Source organism: Pelodiscus sinensis, chromosome 7 (genome assembly GCF_049634645.1).
Source record: "Pelodiscus sinensis isolate JC-2024 chromosome 7, ASM4963464v1, whole genome shotgun sequence".
Taxonomy (NCBI): Eukaryota; Metazoa; Chordata; order Testudines; family Trionychidae; genus Pelodiscus; species Pelodiscus sinensis.
This window is the reverse complement of record NC_134717.1, coordinates 55,677,045-55,694,377: the sequence shown is the minus strand read 5'-3', so window position 1 is coordinate 55,694,377 and position 17,333 is coordinate 55,677,045. Positions and strand designations below refer to the sequence as shown.

Sequence of the window (17,333 nt, the reverse complement as noted above, 5' to 3'; positions counted from 1 at the left end):
CTGCTGTTTTTAACAGTGCAGCATCCCGCAGTCTCCCTTCTGCTGGAACCTTTCCCTGCCACAGGGAGGAGGCTGCAGGGAAAGGCTGTACACTGCTGAATATAACTCTGCCATGGATGCCATCGCCAATGCAGACAAGGCCTTAGTTAAATTAAATGGTAACCTTAAAGACCTTATTTGTATTTTAGTAGCACTTGTGGCTCTGAGATTGGGCCCTCAAGGGGCAAGGTTGCAGGAGTCACACATAATGAGAGACCAAAGAGCTTACAATCTAAAGGGCAAGACAGACAAAGGACAGGGAGAGGAAAAAGAATCGTAGAGAAGTGTAGTGACTTGCCTAAGGTTACAAAACACCGCAGTGACAGAGCTTAGGTTTTCTAATGCCCAGTCTATCACCTGTCCTAGACCATAATGCCTCTCATTATAAATACAAATGCTTATACTTTTATTTGGATTTAATGATTTCCTGTGTTTGTTCTTTTAAGACTTTCTACAGGTTTGCTTTGGAGATGGTGGTCATGAACAGGGTGTGCAAGATTTTCCGGCAGGGATTGATGGGGTTCAGAGGATTTCAGTTCATTGATATGGCTGCCCAAGAATCCCTGACCTTTGGTATGGAAGAAGTAAGGGATTTTACAACATAGAATTAAATTATCCTCTTTCTTTTTTATATGATTTTTCATTATCTTCTGTTCAAATGTACCAGTTACCCAGGCTTCTGTGAGCATTAAAACCTGACCAATTGCCAACACAGAAAAAGCTCCATTTTAGAGACTAGTGGCATACAATTAACCCTGCATTGCCCACTATGTGTACAAATATATGTAAATAAATAGTTTTTCACAGTAAATCTGATGGAATTTTATTTTAAATCCTTTTTCGTATGGTTTTTATTGAACTAAAGTTAGAATATGTGTGTACAACAGTTTTACAGAAGCTTGCCTTATCACTGAAATGTTTGTGCATTTCACTAGCTCAGTGACACTTCTAACGCAATGTCTAACCTTTTGCCCATTCCTCTTTTATTCAGGATAAGAAGTGTACCAAACTGTCCTTCGATCACAATACGTTCCAGATCAGAAAGGTCTGAATGCACTTTCTCTTGTTTTACAGCTGGGTCTCCTTTAATCTATAGTGCAAGACACTGAAATATTGTAAAGGTCCCTATGTGACAGGAGCAGGAATTTGTGAGTTACAGCAAACGCAGTGAGGAACTCCCTCCTGCCATGAAGAACACTTCCAATTGTCCATCTATTAAACCTTGTTTGTCATCTGATGTCATTCTGAATAATTCCAAAGAAACCATTTCACAAATCTTAACAAATATATAGACTTTGAGTGTGACACAAACATAAGCAGTTTAATCAGAAACATTCTTCAGAAAATACTGTGCCTGCATAGACTTTGTGTAGCCAATGGCAGTGGTGGCATGGATCACTTAGCCACTGTAAACAGTTGTTTTCCTTGTCTCTGCTTGGGCTTTGCATTGGAAGAAATACATCGGTTTTTGGACACTACTGGCTGAGTTTCAAGTGAAATGAAACACAATTTGGGATTCTGTTATGTCTCTTGACGATGTTCAGTCTTCGGAAGTTGCAGCTTCTTTTTGTCTTTTTTTTCCCCTTGATTTTAAATGCCTTAATTTAATGGGTATATTATTTTTTGCCAGGATCGCTTTCCTCTTCGGGCAATCCAGATAACCAAGAAGAAACCGGAATGGAGAACTGAGAAGGAAATAAAGTTATTACAAAGCTGGTTGCAGTTTGTGGAAAGCTACCGAAGATATAGCCTGACACTGCAGCTGCTTCTGGCTAAAGTGATTCGCTTTGAACGGTAATTGTTTTTGTGTACTATTTCTTTTAAAGCTGTTTTTAGAATTGTATGGATTTCAAGCTTTCAAATGATCCCTTTTAAGCAAAAATTAGAACAATTACACTGATAAATCTCCATTTATCCTCAGTCTCTTGTATGTACATTAGCCTGAATGATGACTGTGTTTTTGCTGTCTTCATCTGAAGAAGTGGGCTGTGCCCACGAAAACTCATGATACCATCTACATGTTTTGTTAGTGTATAAAGTGCTACCAGACCATTTGTTGTTTAAGTTTATCTGTGTAGTGAGTGACACATTAATCTCACTTACACTCTAGAGTAAGATTTTTCAGCACTAATTAAAGAATGTGGATATTCAATTCTCATAAATATGAGTAGGAATTGGGCATTCAGATCTCCTAGAGAAATTTGAGACTTCAACCAAAAATGTTTAGGTTAAGAGCTTTTCCAGGTTTAAATTGTATCTGTCTCCACTTCTTGCTCTTTGGTCCTTCTTGCCTTTCTGTTAGAGGTTTTCACATGTGCTGTATTAAAGGGGGTACATTAATGCTGCAAACAGAATAATGGTGTTCCCATGTGGAACTCCTTCAACCTGAATTTATTCCTGCCAGAGGTAGGAGACTGATCTCCACAAAGCATGGGGTGCCAAGGTCAGGGAGTGAACACAGTAAAATGTGTTAACTATGTCCCATTACCTTTATGCTGGAAATCATTCTCCATGGCTCTGGAGCCAAACATGAACACCATGCTACCTTTGAGTGGATCTGACTCCTTGTGCACCTCTCTTCCTGTGTGCACTTACCTCTGAATTTGGCCCTTAGAATGTATTTGTGGTGGAGGCTCCCCTCCCGCTATGATTGTTTTTCCAGACTTTGAGAAGATAGGAACTCACTGAGGAATCACTCCAACACACAGGTCTATTACAGAGCCTTTACCAGCATGTAGAAAGCCTCAGTGTCATTGCAAAAGTAATTAGTCCATGGGAGTATGAGACAGGTCTAAAAGGAATTCTATCTGTTACAAAGAGTCTTAGTGACCCCTTCTCACAGGGTTCAACCCACCACCACAGCACGTCCTGCTGATCATGCTGGGAATTAGCAGAACCAACCCCCCAGTGAGCCCTCTACTAGTGATGTCTCACCCCTGTTACTTCTGTTCCATGCCCTGTCAGGACCTGAGTCCATCTTAATCTGTGGACTCTGCTCACTCCAGAGGCAAACTGCAATCTGTCCTGCCCATCTTCATCACTAGCAAGTGTACGGGAAAGAAAAGGGGGACAGGCCCACCCACTACCCTGGATCCTGACCCAAGGGCCCTTTAGTGGCAGTCTCTCACTGCCCCTCATATAACTGTACTACTGCCTGCTTCCCTGGGTCACTTCCCCAGCACCTTTGGTTCCCGCAAGAAGTGCTTTCCTCTCAGAGCCTCAAGTCTGCCAGACTTTGCAAAGCCATTCCCAGTGCTAGCTGTGGAGCCCTCTAGGTAGGAAGCCAGCCAGTCTTCCCCCTTGTGCTCCTTGTAGCAGACCTCCCCTGCCCTTTTACCAGGTTCAGCTAATTATCTGTAGCCCCACCTATGGCTGTCTCACTCAGCCGCTCTAGGTTAGTTTTAACTCTTGTTGGGGCAAAGCAGGACACATCCCTCCATCCTTAACTCATTTTAGCCCTAAATTAAGGCACCCTCCTCCCATTGGGCAGTGGCTGATTCTTATATGTGGTGCAGGCTCATGCACTCGGGCTTCCCTGTAAGCATGATCCAGCGCATCAGTTCCCTTTGGGATTCTTGCAGTACAGCATGTGCCTCTCCTGCAGCTCTTACAGCTCCTCCTTGGCTGACACCTTGCCCCCTCTCCCCAACCTCTCGAGTTGGAGGAAAGTTGGCAGCAGGAATTAGAGGTCAACTCTCAGGCCAGCCAGCGCTCAATGAGGATAGAGAAAGCCAGCTTCTCCTGCCTGACCACCCCGAGCTAAACAGGCCTGTCTTCACAGCACTGGAGCACATGTTTATTCCTGGAGGATGATGTTGAGTATTTAGTATTTTGATGGCCTCACAGATTTCATGGCTTTGTATTCCCTTCAAGACCTTAAATTCCATTGAAACAAAAGACAGGACTATGTAGCACTTTAAAGACTAACAAGATGGTTTATTAGGTGATGAGCTTTCTTGTTAGTCTTTAAAGTGCTACATAGTCCTGTTTTTTGTTTCAGCTAGACTAGACTAACACGGCTACATCTCTGTTAAATTCCACTGAATCAGTGGTGTAGCTAGATTATGTTGGAGGACAGTGTAACCGGGTTGTCCATCAGTGGTCACGGGGTGCCCCCAGTTCATGGGCCACTGCTCCGATCGGCCCCGAGTCGCCCCTGTTCCCGGCCTCTACCTCTCCGTTCCCACGGTCCACTCCCTGCGATCGGCTCCCAGCGAGCTCGTTGGCCCAGTCGGCCGCTTCGATTGGCGCCCGGATCTCCACGTCGCCGCTCGGAACTGTCTGTCTGCCGAAAGCCACTGCCACTGGGTTTCTCCACCCAGTCCCCCTCCTCCGAGGGTCAGCCGCCCGCGTCGGTTGATTCCCCTCCGGCTCCTGGTGCTGCACTGCCTTCGGCAGGGTTCCTCGCGGGTCCTGTGGAGGAGGCTGAGAGCAGAATCTCCCCTGCTTTCCCCTGGCCTTCTCCCTCTCGCGCCCTTCCTTCTGCCCTTTTGAATTCCCCGCTCGGTGTCCTGATGGTCCCCGTCTCTCCTTGGGCCGCCCCTGGACTCCTGGGTCCTAGTGCCCGCCGGCTAGTACCCAGGCCGACCAGCACCTGCGTGCAGACCGCGCCAGTTTCCCCCGGCTCCGCAGCTTGTGCCTCCGAGCCGGACCCCCGGTGCCAGCTCACCCTCTGCGCAGGGCGCGGTGCCTTGGCTCCCAAGGCCAGGAGTGTGGGGATGAGTTCCCCCATCACAGATAGAATAGAGAATTTGCCCCAGTGACTTCTGCATTTCATTGCAGTGCCTTCAGAAAATGTCACTCATGTTCTTCAGCCCTAGTTTCATTTGCTACTTCCCCCTCTTTTGGCCATCACTCTCTTCTCCCACCTGGAAGAACAGAGGAGTTTCCTCTGTACAGTGAATTCTTCCATAGGATAATCAGGGTCTCATTAAGTGATGGGTTCCCTCATAGTGTGCCTCGCTGTGAGGGGACTCGTGTTATGGTGCTTTTATTTCATTGTTTGACTGCATTATAAAATATGTAATGATGTATGTTTCTATGAGGGGTGTGGCACTGGAAGGGATTGGGCTCCACTGTTCTCATAATTCTAAAACTCCTTTCATTTCTCCCAATTCAATGTCAGCTTCTCTACAAGCCTTGACAGCTCAACTGCCAGCCTTCTCATTAATGGAGGTCTGGATTGGACTGTTTCTGCAGCAGCTTTATTAACACTGTTCATAGAAGAACAATGGTTCTCAAACTGGGGGTCAGGATCGTTTCTAGTGCGGGCTCAGACTTGTTTGGGGCTGGGGCCAAAGCCCAAAGCCAAAGTTCAAGGGCTTCTGCCCTGAGTGGTGGGACTCAGACCATGGCCACCCAATGCGGGGGTTAAGCCCTGGGGTTTCAGTCCTCCTCACCCTGGATGGTGGAGTGAGCTCTGGCTTTGGCCCTGCCACCTGGGGCAGCTGGGCTCAGGCTTCAATCCCCCCTCCTGATGTCATGTAATAATTTTTGTTGTAAGAAAGGGTCACAGTGCCATGAAGATTGAGAACCCCGCCAGTAGAGTAAGCGGAGGCACTCCTTCCCAGAAGCTGGACACACCTCTTCTGCAGGGTCTGTCCTGAGGAGTGACTGACAGAGAGCATGAACTGAACTCAAGTTGCAGAGGCAATACCAAGAATGTTCTTTGACCTGTGCAAGCAGTTATGCTCCTGGTGGCACTTGTTTGCCCTAATATAGGTTTCTGGGGAAATTTTCATGTACATAAAACAGATTTCAACAGAAAGCTGCCACATAAACCATTTTGAGTTAGAAAACTGAGCACTCTGGAGTTCCGATCTTAAGTTCCCCAGAGTTCTGGGGTTCCAGTTCATTCCTGCTCTTGAGAGGGAGAGACCCTCGCTACCAGATGGATCCAAACTCCCTGAAAGATTAGCAATGCTGGCAAGGGAGTCTAACCTGGAGAAGCCTCAAGCCAGGCCCCTTTCTGTAAGGTGGGAATAGAATCAGTGTTTCTGTTTTCTAGGTTTGGACGCAGAAGAGTCATCGTAAAGAAGGGGCACTGTGGCCAGAGTTTCTACTTCATCTACTTTGGTACTGTTGCCATTACTGAAGATGAGGATGGGAGCAGTGCCTTTACTGATCCGGATCCAACTTTGCTTCGTAAAGGTGCTGGATTTGGAGTGAGTGATGCTGATAGTAAAACTTCTTTTGTCTAAGTGTGGAAGGGGAGTTACATGCTTACTAAACAATGAAATATAATAATCAAGAGTTCTGGAAAGAAGATACGCTCTCATGTTTCAAGACTTACAGTAAGCTAACTATTGGAGGGCTTGGAGGAAACTTTCCTTGGGAGTAGAATATTTCATACCACATTCTCCAGAGTTTCCTGTTGGTGACAGGTGCTAGGTTAGATAATTATATAACATCTATCAATAAAGTTAATGTTTGGACTATAAAGTTGGAGGATGATCTCCCAGCAATAGCTCAATTTTTCCTTTTTCTATTTATATAGGAAGTTGCTCTTTTAAAGGCCAGGCGGAGAATTGCTACAGTTGTCTGCATGGAGGAAACGGAACTATTGGTGGTGGATAAAGAGGACTTTTTTGCTAATAAATTAGATGAGGAGCTTCGGAAAGAATCACAGTATCGTTTCAGCTTTTTTAAGTAATTTCTTCCATTGAGATCACTCACACCTACCTCTGCCACTTCTTTTTTACTTGCAGAATTGTTTGGCTACTCACCTACAGTATAAGCCATTCTAATTTTAACAAGTGCCCAAACAATATGGTGACTTCGGTTGTATGCAACGATTCCCTGCCTTCACTGAATATTTTAAAATGAGTAGTCCTGTGGCATCTTAACAAACATATTAGATCTTGAACTGTTGCGGGTAAAACCCACTTGATCACATGAGAAGTGGATTTTACTCACAAAAGCTCATATCTAATATATTTGTTAGTCTCTAATGTGCCACAGGACTATTTGTTGTTTCACTGAAGATATTACTGCAAATGAAATAGCAGTCATTGTAGAGGGACATAGGTTAATGGATGCTGGTTTTTTGTGGCTGTTGCAGTTTTACAGCTTGATCTCATGTAGTGCAGAGACTTGCATACAGTTGTATTGAAGGAATATTCTGATGAGTACAGTTTCATTTTATCTTGAATGAAATCAGAGGGAGAAAACCATTATGAATGGCCTAGAGCACTAAAGTCTGCCGAAGTTCATGTTTGTGCTTTTATTCCATTCTAAAAACCTAATCCTGCTTTTTATATTTACTTTATAAACAAGTTTAGAGCAATCTAAAGCAAGTTACAGAGTGGGTGTATCTATGGATTTGCAGGAGTCTAGCTACACAGGCCCTGTTTCTGCAAGTTACACTAAACCAGAAAAAGCACCTCCCTCCTATTAGCTGGAACAGTAAAAAATAAAATAAAATTTTCCTTTATAAAATAAGTTTTTCCATGAGTCTTCTAGTTGGATTTAAGTGGTCATATGAAAAGATGTTTGCATTATTTCATTTTCAGAGGACTAGATCTCTTTGCAACATGGCCTAATTACTTAGTAGAAAAAATTGCTAATTACTGCAAAGCTGAGAATTTTCACTATGGACAAGTGATAGTCAAGGACATCTCAGAGTCAGCCAGCATAATATTTGTTACTAAGGTATGATCCATCTATCCTAATTATGTTCATCTTGGGCCAGCAGATTAAAATAGTGACCAGAGGCCATTACAGGTGAAAGTGAGGATTGAAGCACTTCTCCAGATACATTCCCCTTGGTGATTCTTTTTCTGCCAATTGTGTCATGTAGGGCAAGATTCTGAAACCTTTGCTCACAGTGCATGGTACCTTACTTCACTAATAGTCCCACTGATTTTGTACAGAGTAAGCTATTACTCAGCGTGAATAAGGCTGTCAGAACCTATCCTAGCAAACAGAAGGATGTAGGCTTCAGGGGGTAACCAAGTTAGTCTATACAGGAAACTTAAAAAACAACAAATGGTCTGGTAGCACTTTATAGATTAACAAAACATGTAGATGGCATCATGAGCTTTTGTGGTATGTCTACACTGCAGCTAAAATCCCACTGCTGGCCCATGCAGGTTGACTTGGGTTTGCAGGGCTTGGGCTAGGGATCTGTTTAATTCCAGCATAGATGTTTGGGCTCAGGCTAAATAACTGAGCTCTAGGACCCTGCAAAGTGGGAGGGTTCTATAACTCAGTCTGTTTTCCAAACATCTACACTTCAATTAAACAGCCCCTTAGCTTGAGCTTGAGTCAGGTAGCACAGGCCAGATGCAAGTGTCTAAATGCATAGAGGCATACGCTATTTCCTGTAACTTTTTTTTGGTAAACCGTCTAGTTTATTTTAATGGTAGTTATCAAAACATGCTAGAGGAAAGAAAACTGTTTTGCCATGAATGCTTTATCTGTTCCTATTCTTGATCCTTCCCTATGGAATGGATTAATTTCTGTTGCCTTGATAGGTGCACTTGTTTGCCCTAATATAGGTTTCTGGGGAAATTTTGTGCCAAATATTAAAAATTCTGCCATGCAAAATTAAAAATTCTGTGCACAATATTTTAAATTCTGTATGTTTTGTCAAAATGACACAATATAATCACACCTATTTCAATTATTTTGGTAATTTATTTCATACCTGTCAGCAAATATCTCTGTAATAACACAGACAACAACAACAAAAATCAGAAAATGTTGTTTGACAAATAGATGCCTTACTAGGCATATTAATAGAGAACCTTGAGTAATTTAAAGTACAATAGAGAAATATATTTCCCGCATCTTTCAGAAGCAGTGCAAACACTTGGGGGAGTCAGGTTATTGGGAGAGCTGAAGAAGAGGGAATTAACTGCTGGGAAAAAGCCTGGAAGCAAACCTGGAGGTTTGTTCAGTGCGAGGGGGATTACCAGAGCAGCCTCTGTCTTCAGGGAGCTCGGACCCCCCCACAGAAAGGGCTGCTGCCACCCCTGCCTGATAGAGGTAGCAGCACGGCGGGAGCGGGTCTGCGTGGGGAGCTGGTTTTTAAACTGGCTCCCCTCACGGACCGGCTCCTGCCTGCCACCCCATACTGCTGCCTCTGATAGAGAGGCAGCAGCTCTAGGTGGCAAGAGGCTCCCAAGGAGTGGGGCCAGGAACACAGCCCCCAGAGATATAGTCGTGTAACTGCTAAAATTTGATACGGTTACGTGACTATTCAATTTCACGATATCTAACATCCCTAATATATTGTCACTTGGCAACAAAAAATCATATATAAAATAATTTGGAAGGCCATTCTAGATTCCAGAGGCTTGATTGTCCTTGTTCAATGTATTACTACTGAACAGTTGCATTATAAAGGTCTAATGTAAAGCCTGTTAAAGTTGATGGAAAGATTCCCAGTTACAAGAACCTTCTGACAATAATGATAGAAATGTAGCTGTGTTAGTCTGACACTTTATGCCTAAGTTTAAACAAAGACATTAATTATCTTACCCATTACAAAGACAGCTTCCCTAATTATCACATCTAATATCATTAGCTCACAGACATTTACCTTCCCCCCTCCTCCCATCCCCCTTCTGTTCTGAAATTTGATTTGTCTTTTTCATATGTGTTCATTTTTTTAAATTGTATCCTTTGGTATATATGGTTGTGACAATTTTCTTCCACTATTTGATCTGAGGAAGTGGGTCTGGCCCACGAAAGCTCATCGCCTAATAAACCATCTTGTTAGTCTTTAAAGTGCTACATAGTCCTGGTTTTTGTTTCTGACAATAAGTGTTCTCTGATTTCACAAGCAGCCCTACTATCCTCAGTGGAACTGCTCATTTGACTAAGGGGCTATAGGATTGGTTCCTGCAAGCAGACATGTTTGCTATATAATTTACAGTATGAGCAGTACAATAATCTGTATAGGGAAAAGACCCTTTTCCAGAGATGGGATTGAGACTTCTGAGAGGCTCTGATGGATTGAGCATGGGGAACTCGGTTCTTATCTTGGCACTGACAATGAATTAATAAGTAATTTGTCCAAGGCCACACAGCTTTTCTGTGCCTCAATTTTTCCATTTGTCAAATTAAAATATTTACTTTGTTGCCTACCTTTGGGAGAAAGAGGTTGCAAGGATTATGTAAACAATGCTTGCACAACATTTTGGAGACCTAAAAGTTCCACAAGCATTAAGTATTATTATTGAATGAAAGCCTACGGCTAATATAATATCTAAGTCACATGACAAATCAGAGGCAATGCTGCAGTGTTGACTATTTCCTCTCCATCTCTTTTACTAGGGGAAATGTGAAGTTTTACGTCTGGTTGATCTCACTACTTGCCCATCCTATCACAAGTGGATCAGTCAGCAAATGGATTTTCCCAAACCCAGTCCACATTACTCTATGGAGACTGGTGTGTTATACTAATTTCCAGACATATATAATATGGAAAACTTCAGCATTACCAGCCTGTAACTTATTAGTTAGTGACTCATAACTCTGTGGTGTTCTTATCTGTAGTTTTGTTATAACTTCATAGGTTTTAAAGACAAAAGAGACTATCATTATCTGATTCTGCTCTGGCTTCCTGTATGACACTGGCCAAGTTAGAACACAGCAGTGGGAGAGGGAGAAAGGGGAGTTGCAGATGCTCCCAAAATAGAATCTAGCCCTAATTCTACACTTTTCAGAGTTACGTCCTTTGTAAGGATGTAAGACCCTGACTCCACAGGTGCTCAGGGGCTGGAGAACACATAGGAGAAAATTATGGGTGCTCAATACCCACCGGCAGCCCTGCAGATCAGCCCCTCCCCACCTTCCCATTGTCTACTGTCACCAAGATCAGCTGTTCAGTGGTGTGCAGGAGCAAGGGCAGGGCATGCTTGAGGGAAGGAGCAAAATGGGACAGGAAGAGTCACGGAATGGTGAATCAGGGGTGGGAAAAGGTGGAGCAGGGATGGGATAGGCAGGGGTAGGAGTGGGGCTTGGGACAGAGCAGCTTTGAAGCACCCTTGGGGTAATGAGGAAGCCAGCACCTGTAGTTACAGCTGTCTCCAAGGCATACCAAGAAGGCTAATGGCATATTAGGTTGCATTAGGAGGAGCATTGCCAGCAGATCCAGAGATGTCATTATTCCCCTTTATTCGACTCTGGTGAGGCCACATCTGGAGTATTGTGTCCAGTTCTGGGCCCCCCACTTCAAAAATTATGTGGACGCATTGGAGAGGGTCCAGCGGAGGGCAACCAAAATAATTAGGGGGCTGGAGCATATGACCTATGAGAAGAGGCTGAGGGAGTTGGGTCTGTTTAGTCTGCAGAAGTGTAGAGTGAGGGGGATTTGAGAGCAGCCTTCACTTCCTGAAGAGAGGTTCCAAAGAGGATGGAGAGAGGCTGTTCTCAGTAGTGACAGATGGTAGAACAAGGAGCAATGGTCTCAAGTGGTGGTGGGTGAGGTCCAGGTTGGCTATTAGGAAAAACTATTTCACTAGGAGAGTGGTGAAGCATTGGAATGGGTTACCTAGGGAAGTAGTGGAGTCTCCATCCCTAGAGGTGTTTAAGTCTCGGCTTGACAAAGCCCTGGCCGGGTTGATTTAGTTTGGATTGGTCCTGCCTAGAGCAGGGAGCTGGTCTTGATGACCTTCTGAGGTCTCTTCCAGCTCCATGGTTCTATGATTCTATGATACAATGCAGTTGGTCAAAACCTAGTTTTCTCAGCTCCCATTCTTGAAAATCGTATTTGTATCAGCAAAGAGTTTGGTGGTTTTTTGTTTTGTTTTAGTTTGTTTTAAATTGTGTCAGTGCCTTTGCTGGGGAGTTGACAATTCACACTGGTTTCATTGGCCTCTAGTTTGACAGCTGCATTGGTGATCAAGGTATTATCAACATTTTATAATTAAATAGCTTGCCAAGTCACAGTCCCGCAAAGAGAGCTGCCTGTGACCACTCTAGTGCCCACTCAGGATGTTAGATAGCATGTATCTGAACAGTCATGTAACCGCATGAAATGTTAGCAGTTACAAGATTCTTTGTCCACTGGGGTGGGACCGGCAGTCAGGGTACTCCAGGCCTACTCCCAGGGAGTCCTCTGCCACCCTGTGCTGCTGCCGCCTCCAGCAGGCAGGAGCTGGTACCCGAGGGGAGTCAGTTTTAAAACCAGGTTCCTGCGCAGACCAGCTCCCGCCTGCTGCGCTGTCAGGCAGCAGTACAGGGCAGCAGCAGCCCCTGTCCATGGGGGGTCCGAGCAGCCTCTGTCTGTTGCAGGCCCAGACTCGCCGCAGAGAGAGGCTGCTCCCTGGGATGCCAGAAGAGCCTGTGTCTGTGGGGAACTTGGACTTGCTCACTATGGATAGGGGCCCGCCGTGGATGGAGGCTGCTTTGCAGCAGCCTCCCCTGTCCCCATCCCCCACTGCTGCCTTTGATAGAGGCAGGAAGGGGGAGGCGGCATCACAGAGCCTATGCTGGAAGGAACCAGCTTTTAAGCTAGCTCCCCCCAGTACTGGCTCCTGCCTCCCTCGCCCTTGCCCTCCCCTGGTGCCTCTGTAGAAGGCAACAAGGAGGGGGGCAGGTGAGTCCGTAGAGCTGGCTCTGCGCATGTATCGGATCCCGCCTGTTCCCCTCACCCTGCGCACTGCTGCTTCTCTATCAGAGGCAGCAGCATGGAGGTGGGTGAAGCAGGCAGCTCCATGAAAGCCAGCACTCAACACCCCCTTCCCTTGCCTCTGAAAGAGGCAGCAAGCGGGGGGTGGGAAATGTGTGTAATCAACAGGATTAACCAATAAGCTGAGGCTTATCGGTTAATTGATTAATTGTGTAGTCATCTACACGTTGAAATCCCTAGGGCCCACACCATGTTCTATTGACTTCAGCAGGTATAAGGGCCCATGCTGCTGGATCACTTTATAAAACTGAATAATTTTGCTTTGAATAGTTATAAAAGAGTTTTCATTACTTTTCTTCACAGGCATCACAGGCAGAAAAAGATTCAATAATTTTATGTGGAAGTCCTTTCCTGTACAGGATCTGAGTAATCTAAAATCAATGTATGTTCTGCCTTTTAATCATCAGAAGGATGAAAATTTGGAAAAGCAGGATGTGGCTTTTAATAGGAAATATAAAAATACATCCAGAAAGCTGGAGAAACAGGACAGAGGTGACAGCATAAGGTAGGATAAGTTACAGGTCCCTCCACTGATAACTGAGCCACAGCAATAAAAGTAGATGTGCCAGGTTTGCTTTATACACCAGGATATTAAGTAAATTAAATGAAGTTATATTTCCCAAAATATTTCTCAGATCCATATAATGGACCCACTTCCCATCTCACTAATGCTTAAAGTTGGCCAAAGGCACTTGAATAAAAAGAGTTTTGTTTTTTTTAAATAGCCTTTTTCACATGTGATTCTTTGTGTTGGTAAATTGTCAATGTTCATTTCTTTTCTCTTTTAAACAATTTTCTGCTTTTTAAACTTTGGAAATATTAATTAAAAACATCAAATATATTGCATTTTTATTTAATGCAACAAAAAAATCAATTTTTTATTACAAATATTGGGGAGAATTAAGAAATAAGAAAAATGGGTCATTTTTGAACACTTCAACATGAGAACTTAAAAATTTATCACTAGCAAGTTTTAATGTTTCAATCAATTCTGCTTAAAATGCTGGTAGAAGGAGCATTTCATTGAAGCAAATGTAATTATTTTGATGTAAACTGAGATTGAAATCAGGCCCAATGTTGCATGCACAGAACATCTTTTACATAGAAAAAAATCTACTCCCTATTATATATGTCTGCAGTGTGTTTCATTGTAAGGAGACTGGCATAAAAACTTGGATACCAATGAACTGACTATTCAGAGAAAAGGGAAAGAGGAATATAATTGTGGTGTTGGTGACAGTAATAGAAAAAGGGAAACAGGATTCAAGTAGCTAATAACCAGATCGTTTTCATATACATTGAGTGTGATGGAGAGACATCCAAGAGATAGACAGGTGGAAATCATTGACTGCACACAAGGCTGAAAGTTGGGGTTAGAGAGAGAGAGTTGCCAGCATAGAAGTAGCAGTTAAAGGTATGTTAAGGAATATGTTGACCCATGGAGAGACTCTAGAACAGTGTTTCTTAAACGTTTTAAGATTAAGAAACACCAAACAATTTTTTTAATGGGGAATACGAAAGTTTTTTTTTTGAGGGGGGGAAAAAAAAGTCAGGGGGATAAAGGAGGGGGTTGGAGTTATTGAGAGGAAAAAAAGATCGTCCTTTAAGGGTGGCCATTTTGAATTCTGTTGTTCTCCGTGGCACACCTCCAGCTGCCTTGCAGCACACTGGTGTGCCACGGAACACAGTTTAAGAAAAACTGCTCTAGAATGAGAAGAGGGAGTGCAGAGCACTTGGAGACTTAAACAGGGAAAGGGAGGGAGGAGGTAGAGCCTCTAGAAAGTTGCTCCCAGAACAGTTAGAAGGATAAGACGAAAAGCAAGAATGTACCAAGCTAGAGAAAAACAGTTATATTGCTTGAGATGATATCACAATAAATACCCGTAAAAGATAGTTCAAAATAAGTTAATGTTTTTGTAGATATGATGACTTCAGTGATGATGAGAGAGAAGTAGTTCAGAAAGAAATATTAGGGTTGTTCCAGAATAAACTAATTCTTCTCACACCATATGGAGAGATACCCACTGCAGTTGCTACAGCAATTTACACTAAGGTTGATGAAGTGCACAAAGGGGAACTCCTGGTGAGTAGGAGAAAGGCAAGTTGCTCTAATAAACTTATCTAGCAGCAAAAATTCTTTGGACCTCACAGTCTCACAAACTCTGAAAGGCCACATATTCCTGTTCCACCAAATGATGTGAAGCAGAGAACTTGTGTAGATCAGCTCTTCATGTCCATGGTCCATATATTTAGCAATCATTCCTGTAGTAGGAGACTTCTGTGGGAAGGAGACGACATGGAATGCTTTGAGAAATTCTGCACCTGCTGAAGAGAACACATTGTCCCAAAGAATCATATGTATTCTCCAGATCTGTAGATCACAGAAAACCCTCAACATTTCCAAGGTTGGCTGCTGTAGAAGCTGTTGCCTGTTAACTCAAGGCCATATGTTTGTTATCTTACATAAGAGCTGACATAAGATGAGTGTTGTGATATTGTCTCATACTTACAGAGCACAGTGAGGGATGATGCCAGACGACCTCATAGAAAACAGTTTCAACATAACCACAATCTCTGGATTTTGTGTTGCATTTATTAAGGTAGCCAGGGAAGAGACATACTCTGACTCAGTGACCTCTACTTGCCTTGGCTATCTCTGCTGACAGAAATCCTATGGAATACAGGCCAAAACTTACATCTGCTTCCCTTCTGACAGAAACCATGAGGAAGAGCAGCAAGTGATAATATGTCAATTGCTCTTCCTCAAGTTGAATTTCCTCTGGTAGTCTAGGGTGGTGCACAGATGTGGTAATTGGGACCTCCCTGCCCTGGCTTGGGTGGTTCTTCTAAACAATGTTTATACAGTAGCAAAATTGCCTGCAAGAAAATGTCACTAATAGCCAGAAAGAATTTCCAAAATTACAAATTCTCAAACTGCCCCCTAAATGATTTAAAAAAAAACTTAACTGTCAAATTCTGGACTCCTCAACATAACAGTAACACTCAGATGTGCATAGGTATATGATGATGTGCAGATAGCTTTTTATTGTTTCATTTACCCCTCAGGGGATAAGCCAGCATCTTCTACCTGAAGATAAGCAAGATAATCGGAGTATGGTTTTGGTCAGTCAGGGAGCTGAGGTCATTCGGTTGAAAAAGGAGAAGTTTGAGAAGTTAGCAGATCATATAACACTAATGAAATTACACAAAAAACAGACGATGTATCCCAGGTAAGTGAAATGAACATGACTGGGTAGATAAATGTACCTATGAACTAGCACTTAAAAAATAAAAGAGCTTGTTGACTACCATTTACCCAAGCTCATTCTCATTTAATTAGAATTCAAGGGTGAAATTTTGTTTCTGATGAAATCAGTGAGAGTTTTGCCATTGAATTGAAATGGAGTAAGGCTTTCACCAATTGTCTTTGATCCTTTCAGTGACGATGAGCTGTGTCAAAGCTTTCTGGAACAAAACCACTGGAAAATATTCAAGAAAGATCTGATGAATCTTTTACTAGAGCGAAAACTCATGATGGCAGGTTCTCAGCATGTGAAGCCAAAGAAAGATATTTATAGTTCCTGGAGTATGAACCAAGCAGGTATTCTAGACCTGACCTCTACCCATCCTCCTCCTTCAAAAAGCATTCACCGACAACAGCACAAATATGTCCCCATCCACATAGGACAGGAAAAGGATTTTGCAGGTTTGCCAGATATTCAGCTAAGGTTGATTCATGGCATTGCTGTACCACGGCCTAGTTTGAAAGGACTGTTCTAACAAGTGTGAGGAAACCAGGTCGGCATCAACAACACAGATGCAGCATGAGAAGCCAAAAAGTGAAACTGCAAACGTTTTTATTTGAATTGTACAAAAATATGTGAAAAAAGTAGTTTTCCCCCAATTTCTATGTAACAAGTGGTTCCTCCATGGATTTCTGCTGTGAACTCTGAAGTGAATTTATTTTTCACTGTGGTAATTGCATTTCTAGTAGCTTTGAGAAGGAAACCCTATTTTTACTGCTTTGTTTTTCTTTGCAAGATGGCTATTTTTAGATAAGGTTAAGATTTTTTGTTTATATTTGATCCTAAGATACTTTCACATTCTAAATAACGTAATTAATACAAATAAAAATAAATTGAACAAAGATTTCAACACTTCTCTGAGTTCAGTTGATCAGGAAGCCATGGGAAGTTTAAAGTGTTTATTGACTACAGCTGTAGTTTTTGCTGTGCTTCAGTACATGGGAGGGTGAATATGGCTTAAAGCTTATATACTGTTGAAATGTGCTTCACACCATTTTATGTGTCTGTTTCTAACACTGCAGGTACATTTAAGTTTTCAAAGAAATACGAAATAATTAAAACATTTCTATTCACATTTTTTTAAATCTGTATAATAAGTGATCATTATTATAATAGGTTAGGTTTTAGAAATATATAAATCAAGTGAAAAGTTGTGTTCTTTTTCTGTGTCTATTCTCTCAAAAGCAATTTTGAGAATTATTTGCCATTTATGTCAGGCATGCACCAGTAAAATATATTTTTGGTATCTTTGTCAATATAAAACAGACTAAGGCCCTGATCCTACAAACATTGACACAAGGGCTTAATTTACATGCTGTGAATAGTCCTCCTGATTAAGTCAAATGACT

General features: G+C 42.7%; 1 protein-coding gene across 1 annotated transcript in view; it reads left to right on the top strand.

Annotated features, from left to right (window-relative positions):
* CNBD2 (cyclic nucleotide binding domain containing 2) overlaps positions 1-16,824 on the top strand; it is a 53,139-nt gene extending 36,315 nt beyond the window's left edge. The window contains exons 3-13 of the mRNA XM_025188392.2: positions 486-623; positions 1,031-1,084; positions 1,670-1,833; positions 6,047-6,203; positions 6,536-6,687; positions 7,551-7,689; positions 10,321-10,435; positions 12,983-13,184; positions 14,600-14,762; positions 15,746-15,909; positions 16,120-16,824. Of these exons, the coding sequence (XP_025044177.2) occupies positions 486-623; positions 1,031-1,084; positions 1,670-1,833; positions 6,047-6,203; positions 6,536-6,687; positions 7,551-7,689; positions 10,321-10,435; positions 12,983-13,184; positions 14,600-14,762; positions 15,746-15,909; positions 16,120-16,459 (1,788 nt within the window). The 3' untranslated portion in view covers positions 16,460-16,824. The remainder of the gene's footprint in view (positions 1-485; positions 624-1,030; positions 1,085-1,669; positions 1,834-6,046; positions 6,204-6,535; positions 6,688-7,550; positions 7,690-10,320; positions 10,436-12,982; positions 13,185-14,599; positions 14,763-15,745; positions 15,910-16,119) is intronic.
* Positions 16,825-17,333: the final 509 nt, after the last annotated feature.